This window comes from Heptranchias perlo, chromosome 5, assembly GCF_035084215.1.
Source record: "Heptranchias perlo isolate sHepPer1 chromosome 5, sHepPer1.hap1, whole genome shotgun sequence".
NCBI lineage: Eukaryota > Metazoa > Chordata > Chondrichthyes > Hexanchiformes > Hexanchidae > Heptranchias > Heptranchias perlo.
The window spans coordinates 34,459,357-34,477,818 of record NC_090329.1 but is presented as its reverse complement, the minus strand read 5'-3'; the positions used below and the strand labels follow the sequence as shown (position 1 = coordinate 34,477,818).

The 18,462-nt window shown below is 41.8% G+C and overlaps 1 protein-coding gene across 2 annotated transcripts in view; it reads left to right on the top strand.

Annotated features, from left to right (window-relative positions):
- Positions 1 to 4,938: 4,938 nt before the first annotated feature.
- Positions 4,939 to 18,462, top strand: part of adi1 (acireductone dioxygenase 1) — a 37,678-nt gene continuing 24,154 nt past the window's right edge. The window contains exon 1 of one of the 2 annotated variants that reach the window (XM_067984209.1): positions 4,939 to 5,046. In XM_067984209.1, the coding sequence (XP_067840310.1) occupies positions 5,020 to 5,046 (27 nt within the window). In that variant the 5' untranslated portion in view covers positions 4,939 to 5,019. Of the gene's footprint in view, positions 5,047 to 5,931; positions 6,178 to 18,462 lie in introns of those variants that run through there. The other variant, XM_067984208.1, reaches the window with a different exon arrangement.

Sequence of the window (18,462 nt, the reverse complement as noted above, 5' to 3'; positions counted from 1 at the left end):
TCAATTACTTTGATTGCTGAACTATTAAATCAGGATGTTTGCAAGAAAATGGTAATTACCAATATACTAACACCCTACCTCAAAAGATGCCATAGGTGACTTTAAAGGCATATTGTTACTTGAACAGATTCCCTTGGGCATAAAATCACAATGTGGTTACTTAGTTTTGGTTCTGGCTGGAGATGTTTGATGGTAAATGAAGTAAAATTGTTTCTTGGAGGTTACTGCCTCAAATCCTGTGCTGAAAAACTGCACTGGAATTATCTTTTTTTTTAAAAAAAGCACAAGTTCCCTGGTCTGCTGGGAGCTTGATCCAGCTTGTGTAAGTGGTCAAGGTGGCATGACTAACCCTTCAGACCCATTTTCCCCAACGTCCACCCCAAATAATTTACTGCTTCTATGTGTGATGGCAGATGCTGCGGGCAGTAATGATGGAGGCTGATACCAAATTGCCATTTTGTATGCTGCTACCAAAGATTGATGTTACTTTGCCTCTACATCAATCTTTGGAGGTTCAGTTATGACAGTTGATACTTTGAGCAGAGCTGAATGAAACTATTACTTTGTGTTGGGGATGTGGCTTTCCTAATGGGAATCTCCACAATGCCATGGAGGAGGAGGATGAGGAGATTGAATGGGATAGATTGGAGACTCTGGGAGTGAAGCGTCACGGAAGGTATCTCTTGGCTACGTGCTTATACCCAGGGTCTACAGATAAAGAAGGTCGGTCTTAGTCCTTTTTGACCTCCAGTGTCTGAGGTTATGCTTATGCCCTGCAGGCCACTTCCACCATGAAAACAGCATTGTCTGTACCATAGAATCATAGAAGTTTACAACATGGAAACAGGCCCTTCGGCCCAACATGTCCATGTCGCCCAGTTTATACCACTAAGCTAGTCCCAATTGCCTGCACTTGGCCCATATCCCTCTATACCCATCTTACCCATGTAACTGTCCAAATGCTTTTTAAAAGACAAAATTGTACCCGCCTCCACTACTGCCTCTGGCAGCTCGTTGCAGACACTCACCACCCTGTGAGTGAAAAAATTGCCCCTCTGGACCCTTTTGTATCTCTCCCCTCTCACCTTAAATCTATGTCCCCTCGTTATAGACTCCCCTACCTTTGGGAAAAGATTTTGACTATCTACCTTATCTATGCCCCTCATTATTTTATAGACTTCTATAAGATCACCCCTTAACCTCCTACTCTCCAGGGGAAAAAGTCTCAGTCTATCCAACCTCTCCCTATAAGTCAAACCATCAAGTCCCGGTAGCATCCTAGTAAATCTTTTCTGCACTCTTTCTAGTTTCATAATATCCTTTCTATAATAGGGTGACCAGAACTGTACACAGTATTCCAAGTGTGGCCTTACTAATGTCTTGTACAACTTCAACAAGACATCCCAACTCCTGTATTCAGTGTTCTGACCAATGAAACCAAGCATGCTGAATGCTGCCTTCACCACCCTATCCACCTGTGACTCCAGTTTCAAGGAGCTATGAACCTGTACTCCTAGATCTTTGTTCAATAACTCTCCCCAACGCCCTACCATTAACGGAGTAGGTCCTGGCCTGATTCGATCTACCAAAATGCATCACCTCACGTTTATCTAAATTAAACTCCATCTGCCATTCATCGGCCCACTGGCCCAATTTATCAAGATCCCGTTGCAATCCTAGATAACCACCTTCACTGTCCACAATGCCACCAATCTTGGTGTCATCTGCAAACTTACTAACCATGCCTCCTAAATTCTCATCCAAATCATTAATATAAATAACAAATAACAGCGGACCCAGCACCGATCCCTGAGGCACACCGCTGGACACAGGCCTCCAGTTTGAAAAACAACCCTCTACAACCACCCTCTGTCTTCTGTCGTCAATCCAATTTTGTATCCAATTGGCTACCTCACCTTGGATCCTGTGAGATTTAACCTTATGTAACAACCTACCATGCGGTACCTTGTCAAAGGCTTTGCTGAAGTCCATGTAGACCACGTCTACTGCACAGCCCTCATCTATCTTCTTGGTTACCCCTTCAAAAAACTCAATCAAATTCGTGAGACATGATTTTCCTCTCACAAAACCATGCTGACTGTTCCTAATCAGTCCCTGCCTCTCCAAATGCCTGTAGATCCTGTCTCTCAGAATAACCTCTAACAACTTACCCACTACAGATGTCAGGCTCACCGGTCTGTAGTTCCCAGGCTTTTCCCTGCCGCCCTTCTTAAACAAAGGCACAACATTTGCTACCCTCCAATCCTCAGGCACCTCACCCGTAGCTGTCGATGATTCAAATATCTCTGCTAGGGGACCCGCAATTTCCTCCCTAACCTCCCATAACGTCCTGGGATACATTTCATCAGGTCCCGGAGATTTATCTACCTTGATGCGCGTTAAGACTTCCAGCACCTCCCTCTCTGTAATATGTACACTCCTCAAGACATCACTATTTATTTCCCCAAGTTCCCTAACATCCATGCCTTTCTCAACCGTAAATACCGATGTGAAATATTCATTTAGGATCTCACCCATCTCTTGTGGTTCCGCACATAGATGACCTTGTTGATCCTTAAGAGGCCCTACTCTCTCCCTAGTTACTCTTTTGCCCTTTATGTATTTGTAGAAGCTCTTTGGATTCTCCTTTGCCTTATCTGCCAAAGCAATCTCATGTCCCCTTTTTGCCCTCCTGATTTCTCTCTCAACTCTACTCCGGCAATCTCTATACTCTTCAAGGGATCCACTTGATCCCAGCTGCCTTAGCATGTCATATGCCTCCTTCTTTTTGACTCGGGCCTCAATCTCCCGAGTCATCCAAGGTTCCCTACTTCTACCAGCCTTGCCCTTCACTTTATAAGGAATGTGCTTACCCTGAACCCTGGTTAACACACTTTTGAAAGCCTCCCACTTACCAGACGTCCCTTTGCCTGCCAACAGACTCTCCCAATCAACTTCTGAAAGTTCCTGTCTAATACCATCAAAATTGGCCTTTCCCCAATTTAGAATTTTAACTTACCAGTCAGTCACTATTGCCATAAATTTCTTTGACTGGATGTTTCCACATAGCATAAGGTTATACAGCTGTTCATTATTGCATCAAGATGATCACTGATGCCCCATTCAGGAGGGCTGTGCAGTTCATATCCTTACCAATGGAAGCAGACAAACAAAAGCTACCCAGTGCTACAGACTGGCAGGTTTCCCACAGGTGGCAGAACTCATGTGGTACTCAATTTTATGAAGAGGAAAGGCTTTCATTCTATTCATGAGCAGCTAGTGTGCAATGCTAATCACCTTACCTTGCATGTCTGCCAGATACCCAGAAAGTTACCAGGACAAGTTGAGAAGGCTGTTTTTTTAAAAAAGCATATGGGAACCTTGACTTTACAAACAGAGGCATAAGAGTAGAAAAGCAAGGAAGTTATTACTAAACCTTTATAAATCACTGGTTGGGCCCTAGCTGGTGTATAGTGTCCAATTCTGGGCACCACACCTTAGGAAGGATGTCAAGGCCTTCGAGCGGGGTGCAGAAGAGATTTACTAGAATGGTAGCAGGGATGTGGGACTTCAGTTATGTGGAGACTGGAGAAGCTGGGGTTGTCCTCCCTAGAGCAGAGAAGGTTAAGAGGAGATTTAATAGTTGTTCAAAATCATGAAGGGTTTTGATAGGGTAAATAAGGAGAAACTGTTTCTGCTGGCAGGTGGGTTGGTAACCAGAGGACACTGATTTAAGATAATTGTCAAAAGAACCAGAAGGAGATGAGAATTTTTTTTGTGCAGCGAGTTATGATCTGGAATGCACTGCCTGAAAGGGTGGTGGAAGCAGTTTCAATAGTAACTTTCAAAAGGGAATTGGATATCTGAAAAGGAAAATAAAATACAGGGCAAAGGGGAAAAGAGCAGGGGGTGTGGGACTAATTGGATAGCTCTTTCAAAGAGCCAGCATGATGGGCTGAATGGTCTCCTGTGCTGTATGATTGTTTGTTCGAATCAGGTCTGCTGTGTTAAACTGGAATATGAACAGGACTGGATACAAGGTCCCTGAATATTAACTCTTAATGTCGTGGTTTGTTGCTGACTGTTCAAAGTCTTTCTGCCCACCTACCTCACCAGGGCTACAACAACTACTTGCATTTATATAATGCCTTTAAATAAAATAGATTAAAGGGATAAAGGAACAGATGCTGAGCTGTGGTGGGAGAGTTAGAAGGGTTGACCAAGAGCTTGGTTGAAAAGATGGGTTTTGAGAAGACAATTAAAGTTGGAGAGAGAAATGGGGAGGCAGAAGGGTTTAGAGAGGAAATTCCAGAAAGTACAGCTGAAGACTGTCAATAATCATGGGGTGAAGGAGCATAAACTGATGCACAAAAGGCCAGTCTCAGAGGATTAGAGTGTGTGGGAGGATATCAGGTTCGAGGAGGTTACAGAGATCAGGTAATGTGAGGCCACGGTGGGATTTGAAGACGAGGTAAGGATTTTAAATTAAATACATTGGAGACAGGGAGCTGATGCAGGTCAGGGAGAATGGGGTGATGAGCAAGTGGAATTTAGGGCAGGTTATGGGTAGCTGAATTTTGGACAAGTTAAAGTTTATGGAAAGTGGAGGTTGGAAGGGCAGTAAGGAGGACAAAAGTCTTGAGGTGACAAAAGTGTGACGTGGAATGTTTTTCTACATTAAAGGCGCTATATAAATGTAAGATGTGGTTGACAAAGTTTTAGTGGTAGTGCTGCTGAAGTAGCAGCGAGACAGGTAATGTGGAGGTGGAAATAAGCAATTTTGGTGATGATTATAGGGTTGCCAACTGTGGTCGGAGGCATTACTGTTCATGTGATGTTCTGCCCATGTGATGCCTGATCATGTGACATCTGATCACGTGACATTTGATCACATGACCTCTACAAATGGTGTTGCATTTACCTTATAAAAGGTTGGGTCCTCTGTAATTGAGTATCTTTGCTTCTGTTTTCCTGCCAGCAGCTGTTGTGCAAAAGGTTTCAAGAACCAGGAGGCCACCAATGAGCAGGAAAGAGGGCAATCGGAAGGTGAGGGATTGAGGGGAAATTGTGGAGAGTTAGAGCTGGGTGGCATCAGCATGAATATGGAAGCTGCTGTTGTGACTGTGGATGATGTCAGTGAGGGACAGCATGTAGATGAGGAAGAGAAGGATATTTTCTTGGGGAATTGTGGGAGGCAAATAGAGAAGGCATTGTGGGAGATACGCTGTGTGCACTCGTGTGTTTTGAGCAACTGCGTAGTTGTTTTGGTGTTGCTAACTGTCTCTGAATCTGTTCCACAGTATAATTGAGATTAATCTGGAGCACAGCCAGATCATATTGTGCAGCGCCTTACACCATATAAAGGGAGTATTGTAAGATGAGCATGCTCCAAACACAGCACAACGTCTTGATGCAGCAAACTGATTTATTGAAACGCTGTAACAGATACAAGGATTGCAAAGCTCGAGAGATCTAGGATCACTGTTTCACTCCCAAGTCGCAAAATAAAGTTTGTGGATACCATGAATAAAACCCCGTCTGACTGGTAATAAACGATACAGCAAACAATCTTAATAAAGTTCTGATGAAAGGTCATCGACCTGAAACGTTAACTCTGTTTCCCTCTCCACGGATGCTGCCTGACCTGAATTTATTTCAGATTTCCATCATCCGTAGTAATTTGCTTTTTTTAAAAAAAAACTCTCAATAAAGTACTTCTTAAAAGTTTTATCTGGGAGGGAACTCTTAAGAACGTTTAACAAAACTACACAAGTTGAAATAAAAATAATCAATGAGATTTAGTCCCGCTTCAGAATAAACTGCTCATGTTTCACAAGAATACATAAGGACTCAAGTTTGTGGTGTCAGACTATCAAGGGTTCAGGGTTCAATGTTCAAGCCTGCCCCTCTCTTTCGCTATTCGTTTAAAGTCCACTTTGCGAGGGTTGTAAGCTGGGACACGTGGTCTTCCCCAAACCATTGCTGCGCTGCCGGGCTACCATTAAACTATTTTAAACAAACAACAAGTCGCTAGAACTGCAGTGGGGTAAAGCTGTCACGATGGAAGCGTGGTACATGGACGAGTCGGCGGATGACCAGCGAAAGCCTCACCGGCTGCAGCCCAACCTACCGGTGACCCTGAAAGAGCTGGAGCAATTTGGCGTCTTCTCCTGGAAGGTGAGGCCAAGATAGAGAGAGAGAAAAAGATCAAAACGCAAAAACCAGGGCGACGATACGCGGCTCAGAGCCATTGCTGCCACGGTTGTTTCTCTCGTTCAATTAGTTCAATCTTATTTGGTGCAAATATCTGGAATTTTACTTTTGGCTCCCACAAATTTGGCCACAATTTTAATGCTGCTTTGCACGAACTTGTGTTAAATTTGTGTAAAATTCCGGAGATCACCCGTCATAGTGCCCCAGTATTCACATCTCTGGTCAATAGTTGCACCTTGGTGCAAGTGTTCTGCAAGTTAGCCAAAAGGAGTACAAAAAAAATCACCAACTGTGATTTAGATAAACATGCCAACCCCCCCCCCCCCTCGGAACTTTCTGCATAAAGGGATATTGAATTGTTTTAGCTATTTCTCTTTTTTAATTCCCACTATTTGGAAGCCATGTGACCCGGAGGGTCAACAAAAGTGCTGATGGCTCTGGACATATATGCCTCTTATTTTCACGCACCGATACAAAGCGGCAGCGTAAACCGCACCCTGCACTGTGCATTAAAGAATATATCGCTATTATGTAACCTCATTTCTGAAAGGTATTCCAAAACTAGGGATGACAAATAAATGCCTGCTTTGCCAAGCGACGCCCACACCGCGAGAATAAAATATTTCAACCGCAGTGTAACTTTTTGTTAGGATATTTGACTAATGTGTTGTCCCACAAGCTTCCACAGTATTTATTGTATCTGCTGCTGAAGCATCCTATTATCAAAGGCTATCCATTTTGATAAATTATCTTATTTGTATATTCACCTAATCTATTTCTACCTTCTACTTGCTCTTTGCTTTTATGTTCCCTGACCCCTTCCTAGTTTAAGTGGCTCTTCACTTCCCTGTTTATCTGTTTGACCACCTAGTTAGCTCCCTTCTTATTCAGATGTAACCCATCCTCGTAGAACAGCTCCCAATCGTCCTCAGAACTGGTGCCAATGCCTCATAAAGTGAAAACCTTCTTCCTAACGCCACATGTTGAGCTCCCTAATCTTCCTTCCAGAGATTACCACCCTTGAAGTCCTGCTCCTAAATTTGCTTCCTAATCTTTTGCAGGACATTCTGGCCTTTTCCTATATCGTTGGCTCCGAAAAGGACCATGATGATTGGCTACTCTCTCCCTTTCCATAATCTTTTCCAGCCTTTTCAAAATGTCAATTACTCCAGTACCTGGCAGGCAATAAATCACTCGGGACTCTCGGTCTGGACTGTAAAATATAGTGTCTACCCCTCTAACTATCATGTCTCATTATTATTACTGCATTCCTAACTGAACTTCCCATCCTTCCCTTGTCTAACACATGGCTGGGGGAGTATTGAGATTAGCACCCTTGAAGTGCTGCTCCTGAGCCTGTTTCCTAATTTCCTAAACTCCTTTTTGCAGGATATTCTGGCCTTTTCCTATATCCACATCTTGCAGATGCATTTGCCTGAATTAACTTCTGATACTCAAAACATCCACATTCTGCAGGAACTGCACATCACTGTCTCTTCCTATGCTGCCATTCTTACTGTAAATGTTAGCTAAGTTTAAATTTCCATCTACTTAAACTTCAATAAAGCTACTCTTTCCCACTCTGATCAGAGTTCCATTTATGGCAGTGCTGTTCTCCCTCTGTTCCCTGCTCAATGTGGTGTGCTCTTGCTACTACTTTTTTATAATACTGCTACTAAATTAGGTCACAAACCAGTTTCAACTGTTCAGTCAGCTCAGCAGGTTCATTACCACCTAGCCAGTGACTAATGATCAGCTACTACCTAGCATCCACACATGTGCATTTCCATCAGAGGTCAGGACTGGGATCCCTGGATGAAGCCCCTCCCCGACCGAGGGAAGCTGAGGTCAGTTGTGCCCTGTCAGCGTTACAGATGAGATCAGTCAACTTGACACAGATCGGAGATTGGACCTAGGGCTTAGCTACTCACGAGATAAACTTGCTGAGTCTTGGAGAGTACTAGTGATGTGTGTGAGTATATATATAATATAGTTTTCGGGCTAATGGGATGAGGAAGGTTTTGTACACATTTCCCAATAATCTCATTGAATTTAATTTCTGTTGCTTAACATTTATGGATTACTAATGCATAGGGTGAGATTTCTATTCAGATTTGTATTAGTAAAGTAATTGTTACTAAAATGAAATTAACTAGCAGTATCATTTTAGAATATTTTAGTAAATCTTTAGTTATTCAAAATACAGAGAGAGAAAAAGAACAACTTGTATTTGTATAGTGTCGTATCACATCCTCACAACTTCTCTAAGCGCTTTCTAATTACTTTTTGAAATGTTATGTAGGCAAACAAAACATTACAACAGTGAGTACACTTCAAAAGTACTTCATTGGCTGCAAAGGTGGTGAAAGACACTATATAAATGCAAGTTCTATATCTAAATGTGACAGTAAATTTGCACACAGCAAACAATTTAACTGAAAGACTATACTATCTGACAGTGCAGTACTCCCTCAGTAAACTGCGGTGAAGTGTCAGCATAGATTATGTGCTGAAGTCTGTAGTAGGGCTTGTACCTTTTTATAACCATCTGATTCAAAGATGAGGATGATACCAGCTGAGCTAACTACAGAAGCCTTAGAATAGATGTGTATTTTTACTGTTGAATTACACATGTGTGCTTGGTAGAGATGATGAGAAATTAATAGTCTGAAAGTAATTGGAAAGTGCACCCAAAAGAACAGAGGTGGTCAACCTTTTATATCAAGAGCCAGGAAACTAAATTATATCTGACAAACAGCTGCTGCCATTGGTTGTACAGACTTTTGTATCACTTCAGCCTAGATTATATGCTCAAGTCTATTGTAAGGCTTGAATTTACAACTTTTTGACTCCGACGTGAGAGTACCATTGTTGATTATGTGAGAATTGTGCATTTCAAAGCATTACATAAGCTAAAAATGCCTTAAATGCTCCAGCTTGTAATATGGTTTCCATGGATCTGATTTGAAGTTGCCGTCCCCCCACCCCCCCACTATACCTGAAAACCCTCCATTATTTATGTCAAAGGATTGGCTTAGAGAGGTAGAACCTACTGGCGGATCTTCTTGCTGGCAGGAAATGTTTTTTTTAAAAGCTTTCTTTCAAGACACTTGTACTGCACATTCTTTTTTCCTGTTTCAGTCTTACATTGAGTCTACAGCACAGAAACAGGCCATTCAGCCTCACTGATCTATGCCGGTGTTTATGCTTCACGTGAGCCTCCTCCCTCCGTACTTCATCTAACTCTATCAGCATACCCATCTATTCCTTTCTCCTCCACGTGCTTATCTAGCTTCTCCTTAAATGCAACTGTTCTATTTGCCTCGAATACTGCTTGTGGTAGCGTGTTCCACATTCTGATGGGTAAAGAAGCTTCTCCTGAATTCTCCATTGGATTTATTAGTGACTATCTTATTGATGACCTCTAGTTTTGGACTCCCCCCCCCCCCCCCCCAACCCCCGACAAGTGGAAACATTTTCAATACATCTACCCAATCAAACTCTTTCCTTATCTTAAAGACCTCTATCAGGTCCCCCTTCAGCCTTCCCTTTTCTAGAGATTGTTTCCCCTGGCTAGGAGGCATAGTCGCAGAATAAGGGGTCGGCCATCCAAGACTGAGATGAGGTGGAATTTCTTCATGCAGAGGGTTGTGAATCTTTGAAATTTTCTACCCCAGATGTGGATGCTGTGCCATAGAATATATTCAAGGCTGAGATGGATAGATTTTTGGATTCTAGGGGAATCAAAGGATATGGGGATCAGGTGGGAAAGTGCAGTTGAGGTCGAAGATCAGCCATGATCTGATTGAATGGCGGAGCAGGCTGGAGGGGCCGTATGGCCTACTCCTGCTCCTATTTCTTATGTTCCTAAAAGAGCCCCAGCCTGTTTAGTCTTTCCTGATAAGTATATCCCCTCATTTCTGGTATCATCGTTGTGAATCTTTTTTGCACCTTCTTCAATGCCTCTATATCCTTTTTTATAATATGGAGTCCAGAACTGTGCACAGTACTCCAAGTGTGGTCTAACCAAGGTTGTATACAAGTTTGACACACATTCTCTACTTTTCAATTCTATCCCTCTAGAAATAATCCCCAGTGCTTGATTTGCCTTTTTTATGGCCTTAACCCATGTTGCTACTTTTTAGTGATTTTTGTATCTATGCTCTGAGATCCCTTTGCTCCTCTACCCCATTTAGACTTAGTATCCAAGCAATATGTGGCCTCCTTATTCTTCCTATCAAAATGCACCACTTCAATATTGAAATTGATTTGCCAATTACACTCCCATTCTGTAAGTTTATTAATATCTTCTTGCATTTTAACGCATTTCTCCTTTGTATTAACTACACCCCCCCCCCCCCCCCAATTTCATGTCGTCTACAAATTGTACTTCTGATTCCCGAGTCCAAATCGTTGATGTAAATTGTGAACAACAATGGTCCCAGTACTGATCCCTGTTGAACGCCACCTCCCACCTTTTGCCAGTCTGAGTAGCTACTTAACCCCTACTTGCTGTTTTCTGATTTGTAGCCAGCTTGCTGTTCATTCTGCTACCAGTCCCCGATTCCAAATACTCTGACCTTAGTCATGAGTCTACAATTTTGATTGTAGACGTTATCGAAGACCTTTTGAAAATCCAAGTGTATTACATCTACTACATTACCCTTGTCTACTCTTTCTGTTACTTCGTCAAAGAATTCAATAAGATTGGTCAAGCATGACTTTCCCTTCTGAAATCCGTGCTGACCAATCTTTATTATAGATTCGTTTTCTGTTACATTTTTGGGTAAAGATTCCATTATCTTTCCTACCACTGACATTAAGCTAACTGGTCTATTGTTCCCTGGACTTGTTCTATATCCCTTTTTTAAATATAGGAATAACATTAGCTGTCCGCCAGTCTTCTGGTACTATTTTTGTTCCATTGTCGTCAAGGTTGAAATTCCTGCCAATAAAAATTTATTTTCCCCACAAGAAACTGGCCAAGGAATGTTTTTTATTAATTCAATATGTTTGCCATGCAACTTTTTCACCACTGTGCTCTGCCACACCCTGTTCAGTGCACTTCTCACTCGGAACTGTTTCCTGCTCCCCTCTCTTTGTCACTTCTTCCTGCTTCCCACTGCTGATAGTCATGTGGTACATGCAATCTAAAGTGAGAAAAAGTGGGCTATTTTTACAGAGAGATGATCAACCAGCGTTTCCCCTTACATTTACATCATAGAGAAGCACACAAAAGTGAGGTTTAACAACAAACTTTTGTAACCACTTGGAAGTTGGGTGCAACTAAACATGCCTACCAAACAGGAAAAAGTGCAAGGCCGCTAGAATGCAGACACGATCGAGGGCAAATAATATAAATGGTCAAAAATGGAGTGCATGGAAAGGAGAGCCAGTGAAGTGCAACACTGTGGGGGAGGGCTGAAATTTGGCTTTGGTGGACTTCATAGATTGTGTGAGTGGATGACTAGGAGGATCAGGGGTGTAATGCACAATGGAAGGTGGATTGTGAAGGTGGGTGCAGTAGGTCACAGGACTTTGAGGAGAGAACTGCATATGTTGATGGCAAGCATCATCTGAACATGGAGCATTCTGGAGCAAGACGCATCTGGAAAAATATATGTGTGCCTAAATTATTGGATTGATTCCTATTTATAGAACACAGCATAGTAATTTGTTTAGGCTCTGTTACTTTAGCACTATTTGTAATTAATTTATTGGAATCCAGCCTGTCATAATTTATTAGGGTGGGGAAGGGAGTTAATTAATCTGTGCCTTTTGTAGTGGGATCCAGACTCTCTTTTAAGCAACATGTACTTTCCAGCAGGGGTCTGTGGATAGTGAATGGGAGTGGAAGCCATGGCTTGCTCCACCTGGTTTGCTGGCAATATGACAGCTTTGCATTAAAGGGATATCACCGGCTGGAACCAATGAACCAGTGCCATCTTGCTCTTCTGCTCAGCTGGAAAGTAACTAATATCGCAACAAAACAGGTACATGTAAAAAAAAAACAGGTCTAAACTAAGTTTTAACAGCGTAGTAAGTCTTAATTTTTAGTTGTTTGGCAGTCATTAACTTTTAAAAAATGTGGAGTCTCATTACTCCACATTTTAAAAGTTTTTGGTCATTTAGAAATTTAAAAAAAAATTTAATTTTTTTTTTCCTTCTGTCTCTTATTTAATTTGATTATTTCTTATCCTTTTTTCGTTGTCTATAACTTTTTTTTGCAAATGATTTCAGAGTTGTATCTTTCACTTCCTGGATTTTATGTTCCAGCTTGCAGAAACTGTTCGCAGCATGTCAAAAATGTTGCAATCTGATTGGTCGAGGAGAGAGCTTGATCCTCTTGCTTCTCCCATTGGTCCTAGTTTAGCTGGAGCTAACGCTGGGCTCTTCTCCGCTTCCTGTTAGAGGAAGTGAGTTAGTAGAAATCTATGGAGTGGCGAGCACTGTTGGTTCGCTGCTCAGTGCAATTTCTGGCTCAGTGCAATTTCTGTGCTTATCAAGATGAGGGATGGGACCATTTTCCATTTTGTCAACCAGTATCAGCTTTAAGCATTTCCCGGTCAGGGACAGTATGGCCAGAGAAAAATGTAACGCCCTTTATACAAAAGTGTACCTTTGCCCTCTTGGTTTGAATTTTTGCACTTCCTGTGTTACAGGGTACCATCTTTTTGGCCTCCTCTAAGAAAGATTGCTGAAATAGTTCTGAATTAAGTGTAGTTTTGTGATGTAGGCCCATTGTCACCTGAAACTACCCAAACTCATTTCAATTAGGACTCTTACAACAAACATCACCCCATCAGTGTGGGTCGTGTGTTGCTGGTACCATGCAGTTCACCCACAACATATATTGAGTGAGTTCCAATGCAGAGGGAGCCAAGGATATTGCAGATTACGGTGTCAGTTATGAGGAAAGACTAAGGAATTTGGGCATGTTTTCTTTGGAAAAGAAGAACCGTGGTGTGACCCAATTTAAAGTTTAGGATTATAAAGGGAATTGGCAAATTTGATCCAATTAAATTATTTAGTACGCCAATGGATTCAAATGATCGGTTTTGGGTGGGCGGGGGCAGAAATTGAAAGCTGGGAAATTGAGAGTAAAAGTGAAATCAGGTGACTGCTCTTTCATGAAAAGGGGGAGAGTTGTGTAGTAAGTTACCAGGGAAGGCCACTGAAGCAGACGGTATTTGGGTTCAAGTGAAATTAAATATCTTTTTTGGAAAAATTAAGAACTAGAGGAATTTGGTGAGAAGGTAGATGAGGTTAGTCTATAGAAAAAGGAAGATCTTGTTATGACTAATGGTGTTTTCCCCATGATTCACAATATTGTAGAACCATATTTAGTTGCATTTTATTACAGAACCAAAGAAACATGAAACTCCCCATCATAAAATAATCCTCAGTAAGTTGCCTTTGTCCCCAAGCAAAGGCAAGCCAGGCTGCTTTCAGCTGATAAGGCCCTAACAACTGTAATAATTTCTGGAGCGGGGATGTTTGTCTTTCCCACTATTCAATGATTCAACATGACACCATATTGGTTATAGAGGTTGTTCAGACTTCATTGCATAAGGTAGTTCAGACTATATATTACAGTCCGTTAGCAGTAACTAACAATCGCTTTAACGGTGCAATAATAGATACATATTACCCGTCTCTCATGAGTGGACAATCGGCATGCCTGGCTCATTGATGATGATCTTTCCGATAGTTACACAACATTAGGCCAAAGGTCAGCATCGATCCGCTGGATGTGTCTAACTATCTGTTCCTCCTCCGACTGTGTTTCTGCTGGCTAAAAGTCAGTCTCTTATACTTTAGGACTATCTAAAAAGATGTGCCATTCTGCACGTACTGTTTAACAAAGGTCTCATAAAAGGTGAGTTAATGATGTATCAGTTCCTGAGTAGCATAACACTACAATGAAATACTAGTGGTTACAAGTCTGTCTGGTGGTGTGATGATAAATTAAATGTATATTGCCACTACATTAAGCCAAGTCAGAATATAAGTACCATAATAAATTATTTGACGTTAACTCAGTGATTAATGAAAATCCTAATTGATACAATGGGTTTTCATACTGTCTTTTTATTTCTATGCAGAACTTGCAGAAATTATGTGGGAGGTTCTGGAATACAAAGTATCGAGGGCAAAGAGTTGTGTAACAAGTATCTCCAGGTGGACTTGAGGTTAAGCTCCAACTCACTGAGCTTGAGGAACCGTTACAAATACTCGACCATATGTGAGGGAGAAGAGTTTTTAGAGTGTAGGATTTCACTCTAGCGTCTATAAATTTTAGTTCAAACCCAGAAGGAAGATTAGTCCCAAACGTAAGTCAACGTATTGGTAAAATCAACAATGCTTTATTACTTCTAACAATTATTCAATAAACAGTTAATAATACAACCTTAAAGGAGAGTCTGAATAACACCCAAAACGAAGGGTTGATCACACCCTTGTCTGAGGGTACACTCCTGATGTCATCTTTCTTCTGGTACGGTGGACTCCTTCCCCACTGCCTTTTCTCTTTTAGAGGATTAAACAGTCCTTTTTTTATACCCTGGCTGCTGGCAAAGCAAACTTCTGAGTAACTTTCCATCCTTTCCCTCTCGCAAAAGGAGTTTTCCAATCTTCCCACAGTCTCTCAAGGTTCAGCAGGACAGCGATCTTCTTAACCTTGTCCCTTATCTCTGCAAAAGTACATTGACTCATTTAGCCTTCAGAGTAGTTAGGTTAACAATTCTGTATTCTGTCCTTTGTTAATATTTTAACGAAATTCTGCTCTTTGAGCAATCCAGGGTTTCTTTTTAGTTTCCTTAATACTGGTATTAAAAAATCCATAATCCTTCAGTTGTCCCTCAAGTGGGCGTGATGATGATAATGAACGTCCACTTTCATTCATCGTTTACACCTATCGCCTTGGACTATTCTCCATTCAATGTCCCTCATATTTACAATTTAAAGAAAATCAAAGTCCTGCTTCGCGTAACACCTTTCCGTGGCGCAGAGTGACGTAAGTCTTTTGCATAACCTCTAAGGGTTTGGTCTTATTACATGAATTAAAATAATCAAAATGACAATCATCATAATATCTGGATAATCACAAACAACATTGACATAATCCTAATCCGGGGTGCTGCCCAACATTGTAGTTGTTAGTATGAGAAGGGCAGTAGTACTGGCAGCCATCTTAGGCTATGTATATACAAAAACAGTAAGAAAATGATCACGGTACTATTTGCTCTTTGTTAATATCCGTTTAATGGCTTAATCAATTTAATTCCTTTTCTTTCTTTGCCTTTCCCAGCTCCTTGGTTGTTTGGGACTTCCCCTGCCCCCTTACAATCAAGGCATAGAGAATCGGTCTGAAGCCTTGGTTTCAGCCTGAGGGCCCTTTCTTGAGATGGGTTTGCCACTGGCAGTGGGGGTTCACGGTCATGTACATGTGTCAACCGGGTTAGGAGGATCCTTAATAACAGGTGCATTTGCTGGGAAAGCCTTTAGCTGGTTAATGTGAAACCATTTATTTTTCTTAGGACTCAGCACCACCTTGTAGACTGAGGGGTTAGTCTTGTCCGCTTCTGGAATGCAGCGTAAAAGGGGTCCGTTTGATTGAAAGCATTGACCGCTACTTGTTGGCCCTTATCCCATTCGGTGGAAAGTGTTTTTGAATCAAAGTACATCTTGTTTGCCCTTTTGGATGCTGCAATATTGGCTGTAACAAACCGATTTACCTGCACCAAATTGTTTGATTAGCTGTTTAACGTAGGTTTTTTGCCCAAGGCCTGATATTGTGGTTCAGATTAATCAGCACAGATAAGCTGCTCTGGAGTTAGCATAACTTGCTCTGTCATAATCTCGCCCTGTTATCTTGGTAGTTCAGGAGAGGGTTGATTGCATAGTCATTAGAGTTAATGGTACCAATTGATCCCAAGTCTTAGAGGACTGAGTCACCAATTTCTTTAATGTTACAATCATAGAATCGTACAGCACAGAAGGAGGCCATTCGGCCCCTCATGCCTGTGCCAGCTCTTTGAAAGAGCTGTCCAATTTAGTCTCACACCCCAGCTTTTTCCCCATAACCCTGCAAATTAGTCCTCTCCAAGTACATGTCCAATTGCCTTTTCAAAGTTCCTGTGGAATCTGTTTCCACCACCCTTTGGGGTAGTGTGTTCCAGATCTTAAAAACCCTCCGTGTAAAATTCTCCTCATTTCCCCTCTAGTTCATTTGCAAATTATGTTAAATCTATGACCTCTGGCTACCAACCCACTTGCCACATCAAAACCCCTCATTATTTTGAATACCTCTATTAGGTCTCCCCTTAACCTTCTCTGCTCTAGGGAGAACAATCCCAGCTTCTTCAATCTCTCCACATAACTGAAGTCCCTCATCCCTGGTATCATCCTAGTAAGCCTCGCCAAGGCCTCGACATCATTCCTGAAGTGTGGTGCCCAGAATTGTACACAATACTCCAGCTGAGGTCCAGCCAATGATTTGTAAAAGTTTAGCATAACTTCCTTGTTTTTGTAGTCAGTGCCCCTATTTACAAAGCTAAGCATCCCATATGTTTTCTTAACCGCCTTATCAATTTGCCCTGCCACCTTCAAAGATTTGTGACTATGCACCCCCAGGTCCCTCTGCTCTTGCACCCCCCTCAAAATAGTACCATTTAGATTATACTGTCTCCATGTTCCTCCCAAAGTGCATCACTTCACACTTATCTGCATTAAATTGCATCTGCCATGTGTCAGCCCATTTCACCAGTCTGTCCCCCTGAAGTCTGCTACAATCCTGCTCACTATTTACTACTTGCCAAATTTTATATCATCTGCAAACTTCAAAATTGTACTCCCTATACCCAAGTCCAGGTCATTTTTATATATAACAAGAAAAGCAATGGTCCTAATTTTTTTTCTATTCATTCATGGGATGTGGGTGTCGCTGGCAGGGCCAGCATTTATTGCCCATCCCTAATTGCCTTTGAGAAGGTGGTGGGCCACCTTCTTGAACAACTGAGTGGCTTGTTCGGCCATTTCAGAGGGCGATTAAGAATCAACCACATTGCTGTGGGTCTGGAGTCACATATGGTAAGTTTTCTTCCCTAAAGGGCATTAGTGAACCAGATGGGTTTTTATGACAATCCAGTAGTTTCATGGCCATTCATTACTGATACTAGTTTTTTTTCATATTCCAGATTTTTTTATTTAATTAATTGAATTTAAATTCCCCAGCTACCATGGTAGGATTTGAACTTGTGACTCCAGGCCTCTGGGTTACTCATCCAGTAACATAACCACTATGCTACCGTACCCATTACAATGACAATGATGAAAGAGATAGAGAGTAAGATGAAGGTGGTGAGTGTCTGGAACGAGCTGCCAGAGGCAGTAGTAGAGGCGGGTACAATTTTGTCTTTTAAAAAGCATTTGGACAGTTACATGGGGAAGATGGGTATCGAGGGATATGGGCCAAGTGCAGGCAATTGGGACTAGCTTAGTGGTATAAACTGGGCGACATGGACATGTTGGGCCGAAGGGCCTGTTTCCATGTTGTAACTTCTATGATTCTATGATTCTAAGCAGAAAAAGGGGACATATGACAGATGTCAGGTTGATAATACAAGTGAGAACCAGGCTGTATGTAGAAAGTTCAGAGGGGAAGTGAAAAAGGGAATGAGGGGCAAAGAAAGAGTATGAGAATAGAAACGCAACTAACATAAAGGGAATCCAAAAGTCTTCTATAGGCATATAAATAGTAAACAGATAGTAAGAGGAGGGGTGGGGCCAATTAGGGTTCAAAAAGGAGACCAACTCATGGAGGCAGAGGGCATGGCTGAGGTACTAAATGAATACTTGTGCATCTGTCTTTACCAAGGAAGAAGATGCTGCTAAAGTCACAGTAAAAGAGGAGGTAGTTGAGATACTGGATGGGCTAAAAATTGATGATGAAGAGGTACTAGAAAGGCTAGCTGTACTTAAAGTAGATAAGTCACCAGATCCAGATGGGATGCATCCCAGGTTGCTGAGGGAAGTAAGGGTGGAAATTGCGGAGGTACTGGCCATAATCTTCCAATCATCTTTAGATACAGTGGTGGTGCCAGAGGACTGGAGAATTGCAAATGTTACCCCCTTGTTCAAAAAAAGAGTGTAAGGATAAACCCAGCAACTACAGGCCAGTCAGTTTAACCTCAAGTAGTGGGGAAGTTTTTAGAAACGATAATCTGGGACAGAATTAACAATCACTTG